Raw genomic sequence first — 12,720 nt, 5'->3', positions numbered from 1 at the left:
TGGACAAAGGACATTGAAGATGGAGCTGCCAGGGGGGAGGAAACAAGGAAGAGGACAGAGGTGGTTCAGGGAAGCAGTGAAAGTGGACATGCAGGCGGTTGGTGTGATAGCAGAGATAAGCTGAGATGGAGACAGATGATCTGCTGTGGTGACCTCCTAAAGGGAGCAGCCACAGTTTACTGTGTGTGGACAGTAAGATCTCCACCACTGTGTTCAGTTTACAACTAAAGGAGAAAGTGTGGTTGAAAGATGAGGTTTACATTTAAAGAACTTTAACACCAAACTTTCACTTCTTGCTTTATTCTACGTCCACATTGTAAGCCTACCATTATACAGGAATAACAAAGTATTGTATTTTTGTGTATTCCAATTTAACTGTACCACAATACCACTGTCATTGTTTTTCTCATATTGCTTCAAAATCAAGACAGTTTGTATACATCAGTGTTAGTAGAGAGAAGATTCCTTGTTTGATGGTTGTTGTTGTTTTCTTTCTTTCCTTCTTTCTTTTTTTACTATTATCAACTAAAAAAAAAAACCACACACACACATACAATAAATTAATAAATTAACACAAGCAATCTGCCTTACAGTAGTAGTAATAATAGTGGTTAAAAAAATCTTTACAAGTACAGTACGTCAACTCAGTGACAGCCTGACAGTAGATCTGAACAGTGTTTTCAACCCAGTCAGGCTGTCATTTAACATACTACAGCTTACAATCTACCACAACACATACACAACTCTTCTGCTTACACATGATCTCTCTAGATAATAAATTACACATCCATTTCATTAAAAAAAACCCCAAACAAACAGACAGGGAGACAGGCTTTTCTTCACTCTTACCTTTCCTCTCTTGCTCTTTGTGAATCATAATTCACCTGGGATTTGCCAGTCCAACTTACACTGGCAGCCTTTGCCTTTTTATGATTAGATCATACAAAAATGAAATTTGGTAATTTAAAAAAAGAATAATACACTAAACAAACGTAGTTTAATTTAGCCTGTTCCTGTCATAATGCATAACACTTGCTTACATGTATCAGTAAAAAATAATGATTAAAAAGAATATAAAAAAGCTGTAAAAATGGTAGAAAAACATTAAGAAGTAAATCTTAATGAAATAATCCATACCATCTAGCACTCCATGGCCACGCTATTCTTATTAAGGTCAAAAATGGATTCTGTGGTTCCAGCCCACAATGAAATACTGAACTTGAGTTGAACTAGAAACTGATCATTCAGTTGTCCTTACTATAATATGATTCTTCCTGTTTATTCTAAGAATATTGTGAAAATTTCTTCAAGGCAAAATGTACGGTCTAAACCGAAATGAAAATATAAGGCAAATTGATCAACAAAAGAAATTTAGTAAACAATATTTCACGACTGTTTTATAGTGACTACGATCACTGGCAAATATCCACTGTGGTAGATTTCCTTTGCATTTAAAGCACTATGTTACATTATTGTAGTGCTCTTTATGCCTTGTACAAGTGTATCAAATTTCTAACAGTCAAAAAGATGCACTGCAATATGTATATCTATTAATAATTTACATACAGGAACAAAAGTACTCCTCAGGGACAAAGCTGTAGTGTGTGGCATTTCAAAGCCCAAAGAGAGAAATCAGTGAATGGAGAGTTCTGGAAAACAGAAATATGCTACTCTTTATCTACTAGACTTTTGTTAATGGTCTCTAGAGAGACAGAGTACGTGCAAACTACACCTCTTGTCTTATTTCTATTTTTTAATCAGCACAACACAATAATTTTGGGGTTTTTTTTTTTTTTTCAGTGCACGTTTACATTGCAAATCCATTTGAATCTTAACTCAAGTGAAATGACCACTGAAATCAAACGTAACGAGGTTTTGTCATCTTGCCTTTCCCATCTTCTTCATGTCGTAGATTTGGATGTAACCAACTTTGTTCCTGCATTGAAATAATTGGCCTGCCATCATGCCTGACAGCTTTTAAATATAGTTTGGGCTCATATTTAATAGAAACCCAGGCAACAGTCATGTATGGTTATCATTAGGGGTTCTGACACAAGCCTTTGCATATTTGTATGGCTATATTTTTTTCCTCTCCTCTTACCAGACATGCACTGCTAAGCTGAAATGATTGCCCGCAGTGAAAATAATCTCTTCACTGCTTCTGCAAGACTCAGCACAAATGATAGATTAAAGTGAAAAGAGAAAGTCAGCCTGCATGCCAAAATTGAAGTGCATCTTGGCATTCCTGAGACCAGCAAGCATACTCTTACAGTATATTAATATGGTTATTGACCAGTTAGCCTCTGTTGCTCTTAAATGGCAAAGACAAAATAAACTGCCAACTAGATGCAAACAAAATTAACTTCTGCAGAGGGTTGAATGGAACAGTGATCAAACAGTGCATTTATAAATAACAGTTTGACAGTAAGGATGATATTATTAATTATCTATTCACTGTTCTAACAGTCTGTGTGAGGAGCTTTGGCAGGGAACTTCACCTGTATGGCCTGATATTCTGCATGCTTGCAGTACACTCTAGTAATAATCATCACAAAGAACAGGCATAAATTAGTTATGGCTTTAGGCCCAAATATTTTAGTTTTAAGCAAGCTCATCCAGTATCCATGGTAATGGTGGCAGAAACTTGACACTGGAGATGGCTGACCTAAAGTGCCCCTATTATGCTTTAAGTTTTTCCTCAACTCTCTAATCTGTTACGCAGCCTTTTGTTCATGTAAGAGGTCTGGAAACTTTCAAAGGCCAAACTTTCACGTGTGGCCAAATGAAAGCAAAATCTCTGCTGCTGTAATGTCTCAAATACATTCTTTACACTCCAGGCTTTTTTCTGTATTGCTACTTAGTTATGTCACTGTGACACAATGTCATGAAGTTTATGCAGTCGGTTGGTTTGACATGCTCACTAACAAAGAATGAGGAGCAGCCTTAATTCAATTTAGATGTAGTCAGTTGCTTTATTTTCAATTAAAGTCACTTCTACGAACTCTATAATTCCTTTGCTGTGAGGAACACACACCTAATGCTCTGCTGTCGAGTCTTCGGGCACTCCCTGGATCTGAGGAAGTGACCAAGTAAAGTACTTTTAGTTTTCCATAGCAATGTCCCCACAACAATAGGAATATCCTTAAATCTTTAGTGTTAGCATTATGCTAATGTGGCTAACTTCACCATCTGTTAGCTTCCCTCCTATAAAAGGAGCAGCTGCAGCAGAATTATGTGAATGTGTGGTGTCTTTCTAACATGTCTAATGCTTTATGCTTGCAATCTGCAGCCCTTTGAATAAAATGCTACAACTGGGTTAAAGGCTAGCCAAAAACACCAAACACCCAAAACCAAAAAAACCCAGCCCAATATCCAGACATGGTATTCAGAGGTGGACAGTGGGTGCTGGAGAGCGTTACAGTATGTTTTGGGTGTGTATATATATATATATGAGTGGCAGTTTCCTAGGATTTCTGCATAAATAAATGATTTAATATAAAATAACATTTTTTAAATTTATTGTTAATTCAATTATTTCATGCAAAGATATGTAGCAAACCAGTGGGCAAAATAATTAAACTCTTTAAGGTTCTCAATTCAGCAGGAAAACCTGGTAACACTATCTTGGAGGACTACGATTATACATCTGTGATCAAGGATGTCTCCCTTTTGCAACGCTATTGTCAACTTTTTGGGGAAATGCTGTAATGGAACCTGTTAGAGGGTGAAAAGAAGTGTCACCGCAATGAGAATAAGAAAACCGCTCGTTGTACTAGAGTTTAATCTATTTTAATTGACTCCCTGAATAAAATGATAAACCTGCATAATAGGGACACTTTAAGGCTTGTTTTTGATGTATAGGTCAGTGTCAGGACTTGACCCCCTTGGCAGGTTCAGTAGACTGTCGCACATCAGTCCATTCCTGCATTGTGTTTTGCAGAGCTTGAGTCTTTTCCTTGTCGACTTGGACATAATCCACCTTCTCGTCCGATGTCACAGAGGACGTAGAGGGCTGTGGAACAATAAATAAAGTTTAATTGCACATGAAATGAGAAAAGTTAATTTAGTCTATAAAATCCTCTGCTTACTTTTCTGTGTGGGTTGGGTGTCCCAGGCTGGAATTCCAGTGCTAGGTAGTCCACGTTGCCACACTTCCTAGGGGCTGGGCTGCTGGTGCCACTCACGGCTGGGGAGGTAGACGCTGGGTTCTGCTAATGTAATAGGAGGGAGGTTTCACTCACACAGTATGCAGTGAGTTAGCAGTGCATACAAATAAGTGGATCGTTAAAACAAAGAACACAATGTACTCTCCCCAGTCTCCCCGTCCAGCTCCCTGGACCTACCATAGCCACATAATTCTCTTCACTGTCTGCAGAGTCGGTGCTGGTGATGCTTTGTGTAGAGATGGGTCTACAGTGCTGGGAGGATGTGCAGTTCATAGCAGGCCTAAAGAAACATAAGGGGGGGAAAAAATCTGTAACATCTGTACTGCCTGCTATGTAATGATTCTTGACTGTGTGTGTGTGGAATGCACTGATATAAGACTCACATGGGTCGTGTCCAGGACATAGTGACTGGACTCTTAAATGGCAGCTCATCAATGATCCCGTTGTTCTTCAAATCAAGAGGTGTTGGCTTTGCTGCAGAAAAACAAGAACAGATGTTATTAACAAATATCATGGTCTTCAACAATTTACACCAGAGTTTAGAGCTGATTTGAAGCATGCTCTTAGTGAGAAGTGAGAAGCTAAGTGTCAAAATCTCACATTTTCTGTCAGGTTTGAGGTCGCGATAGATAGGCGGTGGTGTAACATCACTGAGACGACTGGGCCTGTGGCACAAGGAGGCACTGCTCGCCTTACGGGCAGGTAAAGTTGCAGAGAATCCTGGGAAATCAAAGTGATGTGGCCCTGGGCTCATAGGAATGTAGATATTCTTAGGACTGTCAGCCTGGCAAGCGCTGAGTGGTGAGGAGCCAGGATTCATGGGCACGTAGTTGTCATCTGAATTGCCGCTGTCTGAGCGAGTAAGTGGTGTCTGTCTCTGCCATCAAAAGAGACATGGGGCAAATGACTCTCACAATCTCCCTGGACTTGCAGGAAAACTGTAGCACTCAGTTGGAATAAATATAGAAGTATTTCCTTTTCTATCTCTGCAGTTTATGATTGACTGCTGACAGGATCTATCTGAGGAGACAGTGCAGTTCAAGGGAGAGTTACTCACCAGGTAAGAGCTGAAACCATCATTGACTGACTCCATAGACTGGCCTGAGTGGTTGAAATGGATGAAACGATGTTGATTGTTAGTTTCAAAGGAGGATCCTGTGGAGAAGGGTGAAGGAAATGATCAATATTTACCACTGTCAGAAATTTTGAAAGGGAAAATGCTGCCCAAGTGTAAAAGTAACATTCCATGCCTACATGACTTAAATACTGTATGACAATCCCTGCTATAGAGATCAATTTATATGTAGGAAGGACCTTTTTAACATTTAAAAAAAGTGGTCCCACATTAGCTCTTGTTTCTACCTATATGATGGCTAAGGATGGACTTTGCAAAGTAATAACCACAGCAAGCTAAGAAACCATGCATTGTGTTTACAGAAGCTTTTTTCACATGGCAGAAAAAAGCCTGGAATGAAAAATTCTGGAGCAGGCTGTATGGCTTGAATTTCATTAGCATCTCAACAGGACAGAGTTTGCCAGACTGGGACGCTTGTTTCTGCTTAGTTGCTAATTTTAAATCACCAAAGTGAAAAGCAGAAGAATATAGAAAGAGTCAGTGAAAGAGAAGCAGGTGAGTGATGCAAAAAGTGTTTGCTATTTGTCAAAAACAGAGAAGAAGTGAAAACGTATTAGCAAAGCAGTCATAGCAATAATTATTTCCTGCGTACCTCTGTGCAGTCTGATGTTCTCGACAGCAGGGAGAGTATTTCTGCGTGGGATGACTGACACTGCAGACATTACCTCTTCATTCTGGCTCCCTACTGACTGAGGACTCCCCCACTGACCCTCAGACCCTTGACTGGGTTTAGGGGGTCTGGGAGGAGGATTATATGAGGATTCAGAGCTAGAGGGTGTCAAGGCGTTGTGATTTTTATCAAATGTCCTGGGGATCTGATAGAAGGAGCCAGGTGGTGTAGGCAGATCATAGTTATCAGGCAAGCGTTCATTGCTGTGCATTGTGGCAAGGGCATTGCAAGGCGTTTTGAAAGTGTAGACCTCCTCATTCTCAAGCTCAGGATCACCTAGACCACTGTGAGCTGGCGCCTCCGAGCTGTAACCCCTTGGAAGAACGTAGCAGGCCTCCTGGGTCGAGTCATCGTGCACTGGCAACTGGTGTTTTCCTGGCTTGGGAAGGCTGTAAAAGCCATGCAGCTGCGCACTCTTGCTTCGTGTGGACTGGGAGAAACTGGCACTTCTGCAGCACAGAGAGGATACACACAAACACACAAACTTTTATTCTGGAAACCTTCTTGCTGCTTTTCTTTTATCTACCTTTATTTTTCTCATGCCGTGAATTAAGTACTGCGCCAGCCTATCTAAACAAAAATGAACCATCATCTCTTCTATTACAGTGTTTACTGTCACTTTAGCGTAATCACCAAAATAGCCACTAGATGGTACCATGGCACTACAGAGGGAACTTTACCTTGATAAGCATTAAGCACACAATTAAAGAACAATATACTTGATATCCAGTTAATGATACCTATGGAGCTAAAATACCTTATTTAGTGATTTAGTTATTTTTTAGATGGCTCAATGAACAATACAAGTATTGTATCCAATGCCACAGGCAACGTTTTTGCCTCTAATGCCTGGGGGACTGGCTTTTTTGAATTCGGTATTTTTAATCATTCTTTGAAAAGCTTCTTTATTTTTATGTTTTCAGCATTGACAAAAGAGGGTTTCCCTGTCAAGGGAGGGGGAGGGGGAACTCTATGACTTTCCCAGAGTTTCTCGGTCTCGGTCAGGCACCCTAGGGACATGCCTCATTTAGTCTGGCTCCTTTGAAGGGCTTGACCTTGAGAGAAAACCAAAGCAACGCTGCTCCTTAGAAATTTTGGTCTAGTTAGTGGAGCAATGCAACTGAAAGTTATCCTCAGTTAGTTGTTTCTCTATGTAAGCTGAGGAGGCTGTGTGCAAATATGCAATTTAAATTGCAGGCTTCTAATGGTTACATGAACTCTTTATTGTAATAAGAGATAATGCATTAATGCCACACCATTAATATTGACATAACATTTTGCTCTCTCTAATCTAATTTCTTTTTCATGTCAAATAACACACTTTGTTCCATCAATTCTTCTTCTTCTGTCTCCTGTGGATTTTCATCATCAATCAATAATTTTGCTCATTGCTCTGTATTCCATCATTGTGGCTGATTTGTGGGCTTTTTACGCAGATTAATTCTAGTCAGACCCACGGAGTTTCATTCTGACATGAATCATACCCTGCCACCAGATGCCTGTCTTAATTAGCACAATTGTGAAACAGAAGCTAGCAACATAAATATCTGCATAAAGCTGATGAGATGGATTGTGAGGTTTGATTTCCTGGGTTTTGCAGAGGTCCAATGCAGCAGATTTATGTGCAAATCGTGTGGCTGAGAGGGCAGTTCTTCCCTGGGTGAGTTTAAACCTATAGGAGTGATGAATTGCTGCCTCAACCTCATTGATCATCTACTGTGCCGGCTATCTGCCGAATGGCATCATTATTAAAGCTGACTTTTGATTCTTAAAAAACAGGCACGAAGGCGGTAGAAAGCAAGGTGCATGCTGATGCAAAACACAGGAGCGCATTTAATATAAATGCCTGGTCCCTTTTATTCTCCTGCTCAGCATATAGCTGACACAAGCATTTATGTACCTACTTCTAGTTACCCCACATGTATTCACACCTCTGCATTTGTTCACATTTTGCTTTACAACTACAAAGCTAGGGCATTATCACATGTTACAAAGTCATATAAAGTCTAGCACGCTGTGGTATTTTTTAGATACACATGTACTGAATTTAATTTAAGGCAAGCAACATGTTTCAAAAAAGGTTGAAATAGAGCAACAAGAGACTGTAAATGCATAACGTGGAAAAAAATACTCCTAGTGGAACAACTACTTTGTTTAATTAATAACAGGACATCCTAGAGTGGCTGAGACTTACGCAAGTGCAGATGGTGAGGGTCTGCTCCTATAAGAAAGGCCTTATGGGCAAATCGCTCAGCATTTTAAAAATAATGGTTCTTAATTTAATGTTGTCAAAAATGTGGAGATCAGGATCTATGATGCATATTATTAAAAAGGATTCAGAGAATTATGACAAATGTCTATTAGACACACATTAATCTGTAATGGAAATCCCTGAATAGCACTTTGCAAGAGGATTTTAAGTGAATGCATTTTATCACTACATTTGCAAGTATATGTTAAACCATGAAAAGAAAAAATAAATCGATACGACAATACAACCAACAGCAGGCTCTGGTTGCAAAAAATGGCCTGCCTGCAGTCCAGACCTGCAAACCCACTGAAACATTTGGCACATCATGAAATGAAAAAAATGCAACAAAGAAAGCTGAAATCTGTTGAGCAGCTGAATCCTCTATCAGCCTAGAGTCTGAACATTTTCTGCTTTCAAAAACTGCAGCAATTGTTCTCTTCAGTGTTTACAGACAGTTAAAAGAAAAGATGATGCAGTACTCTGGCAAATATATCCATGTACCAATTTTTTTTAGATGTGGTGCATGCAATGAAATTAAAATTCGGCAAAGATCAAAAAGAAATTCAAATGTATCACTTTCAACATTTGGCAATTTGTCTTTGTAGTACTTTCAATGAAACACTTGATTAAAGAAATTTGCAACTCATTGCATTCAATGTTTGTCATTTTTCAAATGACTGATTAAGATAATTAAACACAAGTTGGGTCATGGCTGGATCTTGTTTAGAGCCTTTTTGCATTAATCTGACAAAATACTTTCATTTTTATAGTATTTGCTACACCGAATAAACAAAAAGATCCAACATCTGATTGTTTATTCTAATAATTATCAGCACAGCAAACCAAATGTTCATACCATGTTACAAAATGCAATCCATTATACCTTACCTTACATTTTCAAATTGGATCTAATTTCAGTGAATAATGAAAACCTTCTTTGTTTATACTTTCCACAATGCTTCATCATATGCGCTTCCACAGCACATGCGGCACTCACACTGACACACACACACACACACACACACACACACACACACACACACACACACACACGGTGACATCACAATTCTCAACCCTAAAACGTTACTTCTAACCCTCAGAGGCTTCTAAGCTGAGGAAACGCTGTAAACCTGTACGTTGACCTGCATTAACGGAAAACAGGAAACTGACACAGGACGCCTGAAGGTCATGACCTTTACCGTGCACTTTCTGTCTTCCTGCTAATGCACTGGTGGAGGAGGAGGTAGTCCTGGGGCGCACTGTTGGACATGGAGTTATGGTGTGTGTGGCGCACAGGCACATCAAATGTGAAGAGCACTGGCTGGCTGGAATGGACGGGGGCAGAGGACTTGCGTTCTCCGGTCAAAGGAGCCATTGAGCCGGTGACATCTGCTCCAACAGAACGGGGCATATGGTGTAACCTGCCATCTGCAGAGAGGAGACATTGGGATAATTGATTATTTCACTTAGGTTAGTTTTCTGTAGAAGTGATATGTTACATAGTATTATGCTTTAGAAATTATGAGCTTAGTAATCATCCCTTACACATTTCACTTCTGCTGTCAAAGTCTTTGTACTAAAAGGTGAAAGGGTTCTAGGTCTTCAGATGACCTAGTCTTGTAGTTAGGTGCAATCAGTCTACACTCAAATCAATAGAGAACAGGGATTTATCTCCAGGGAAGACAGAAAATCGTATCCTCTTGCTTTTTGGGATGCAGTTGAACAGCACATGATCCAAGTTATCCTTTTTGGCCAAGGTCAATGTGCCTGTTTTTTATTTTTATGGAGCCACCTACTGTTTTGCACAGTGGGACTATGTGAACAACATGATCTCACAATCTTATTGCTTCTGTGTGACATTCCTGATATTTTCCACTGAAAGACTATAAAGAAAAGACAAATCTGAGATGGGGATGCTGGAAATAGACTGGGCAGAAAGCCAAAATGAGGAGGTGCACACTGAGCAGAAGGAGTAGTGAGTAGGCAGCCCACTGAAACATCGACCTATGGTGCATTGTGCAACACTAGCTGATAGGCGAAAGAGAAAAAAAATCTCAGCTACTGCTGACAGTAATCTCTTTCTTTCACTGTACAGTAAATGAAAGATTTTGCATAAGCAAGAATCTTTGAAGCTTAAAAAAAGAAAATACTATCTGACAACAGTCTTGAACCAAAACATATAAACGAGGACAAAAAGAAAACCTTTCCCTTTTTAGAAGCAGGAGGGAGTGTAAAATCAACTCTTCCGTCAGACAAATGACTAGTATTGCTTTTCACTTTTTCGTTGAATTTGTCTGTCCACTGTGACTCTCCTCAATCTTTATCAGGCCTTTACAAAGCAAGCTATGGGTCAAACTGCCCTTTAAGAAGAAGGCAATGTTCTGTGAGTCATAATATGTGCTGAGAAACAGATACAAATGTGGTGTGTGAGCATGTGTGTATGCATGTTGGACAGTTGGAGGGTGGGGGTTTTCTGGAGTCCAATTTGCTGAATGAGGTCACATCCATGCCTGAGGGGAAAAAAGGGCTATGCTATGAGGACTCCAAGCTAGTGGACACAAGCGAGATGCCCAGGCCCACAGCAACACAGGCGGGGACTCTCCCCAGTGATCCTCAATTACACCATTGTTCTGAGCAATTCCATTCTCCCTAGGCTGGTTAGGCATCATCTCCTTTCTCCACAAAAAGCTTTGTAAAAGCTTTCATCCAGTGCGGTGAGTACTAGGCCCATGAATATGGGTAGATATATTGATCTGTTGTCGAAAAATAGCCCCCGCCCCGCGCACCAGAGTGGACAGATGCAATGAAAAAAACAGAAGAAGGCTTGATGACTTTGATCCTGCGGAGAGAACAAAACTTCAACTAAAGAGTAACATGAGACAGCTGCACAAGATAATGTTTTTCTCTATGTTCTAAAAGATTTTTGATTAACTGCACATATCACTGTCAGAATCAGAACAACATGAAGGATGACTGCTTCAGTGTGCTGATGGAACAGCCTATATGGCTCATCACTGACACTAATGGACCTAATGATGTATGTTGCCACTGGAAAGCAATTCCAGCAACACAGAACAAAGCCGCAAAACAGAAACAGAGAGAAGAGCAGAAAATAAAAACACTCATATGTCCCCACAGATGCTACAAATTTTCGCTACACTAGTTAATGTACTGGGACGCTCAAAGTAAGGTGGAAAAATGCTTATTATTTACCGTTATTATCGTATAAATAACAATACCACAGCTTAAAAAGTAAGCCAATAAAACTAAGAGGAAGGAGTCAAATAAAATAAGAGGTTAGTAGTGATTTTTGTTTCTTTTTTTCTTCGGTTTTTAGTTTTGAGGCTGATTTCATTACCCAAAACGGTTTCTTTTCACTAAATTCAAACTGAAGCACCAACATCAAAGGCAGTTTAAAAAGACAAAGAGTTCTTTCCATGCTTGAAACAAATATCAGACCATCAACAGCAATGCATTGAAGGACCCTTTTGGTCGGTGAATGACACATTGCTTTGCTGGGTCAAAGAGCTCCTAAGTTCATGAGCAATTTTCCAATTATGTTCTATAATACATCACCTACTGTCTCATTGAGTCTGTGGCCATAATCTAATATAAGCTGGCTGCTGCTCAGAGGGCCAAAATTAGAACCATGCTGGATCACTCATGACAAGAAGGTCTTTGTAGAGTGCTCATTTCCTCCCAGTCCAACCAGAATAAGACAGACATATGATAATTTAATATGAAATTAGAAATAAAAATAGAAAGTACCACTGACCTATTGAATTGAAATATACAGGAAGCAGCTGAATTTTTCATCAGCATTGCAAGTGAAACCCTTAAATACTGCATAAAAGATAATGATTTAAGGTACACTCTAAACACATGCCTTGAATGTAAGTACTTCAAAACCATTATTTCCTTAATGGTTTTTGTCAGAGATTGCACTTAACAATACTATCTTGTGGCTCAAACAGCTGCAGTAAGTACTGCACATTAACCTCAGATACATCAAGAGTGTACACAAAGGCCTGGCAGTGGTCTTGGTTTTGGTGGTGGTGCTGATGATTTTGGGGGTTGTTGTGTGTGTCTGAGTGCGAGACACAATAAGGTGACACAATATGTCTGACGTCTGCGTGCCCTTGAAAAGGAGACCACTACTTTTGGACGTTCATCTGAAAATGTATTCATTACATGAGCACTAAACTGTTTCTACAGTGCTGAACATAGCTACATTATTTGTTGTCCAAATCTGCTTGGCAGTCTATAAAAAAAGCACTGTGTCCCAGTGGGCTACATACTGGGTCCATTTGGATGTGTGGTTGCTGAGGGTATGGGACGTTTCCATGACAGTGATATAAATGGATGAAGAAGAAACTAGGCTGCTGCTGACATGGGTAACATCAGCAGTGAAGAGAGATGTTTGCATGGCATTCTTACTCTGCTAGAGCAAGGTTTCCCTTGAAAAGAGTTCACAAGAGTATTATGCAGACTAAACACG

General features: G+C 39.8%; 1 protein-coding gene across 2 annotated transcripts in view; it reads right to left on the bottom strand.

The window, feature by feature from the left end:
• Positions 1-295: 295 nt before the first annotated feature.
• gab2 (GRB2-associated binding protein 2) overlaps positions 296-12,720 on the bottom strand; it is a 36,854-nt gene continuing 24,429 nt past the window's right edge. The window contains exons 3-10 of one of the 2 annotated variants that reach the window (XM_085380066.1): positions 9,422-9,650; positions 5,894-6,420; positions 5,224-5,321; positions 4,767-5,043; positions 4,550-4,640; positions 4,344-4,446; positions 4,089-4,211; positions 296-4,012 (exon numbers count right to left, since the gene is read on the bottom strand). In XM_085380066.1, the coding sequence (XP_085236192.1) occupies positions 3,869-4,012; positions 4,089-4,211; positions 4,344-4,446; positions 4,550-4,640; positions 4,767-5,043; positions 5,224-5,321; positions 5,894-6,420; positions 9,422-9,650 (1,592 nt within the window). In that variant the 3' untranslated portion in view covers positions 296-3,868. The remainder of the gene's footprint in view (positions 4,013-4,088; positions 4,212-4,343; positions 4,447-4,549; positions 4,641-4,766; positions 5,044-5,223; positions 5,322-5,893; positions 6,421-9,421; positions 9,651-12,720) is intronic. The other variant, XM_085380067.1, reaches the window with a different exon arrangement.

This window comes from Rhamphochromis longiceps, linkage group LG14, assembly GCF_057381845.1.
Source record: "Rhamphochromis longiceps isolate RC_006_pf linkage group LG14, R_longiceps_female_GT1.1, whole genome shotgun sequence".
NCBI lineage: Eukaryota > Metazoa > Chordata > Actinopteri > Cichliformes > Cichlidae > Rhamphochromis > Rhamphochromis longiceps.
This window is presented reverse-complemented; position numbering and strand designations above follow the sequence as displayed.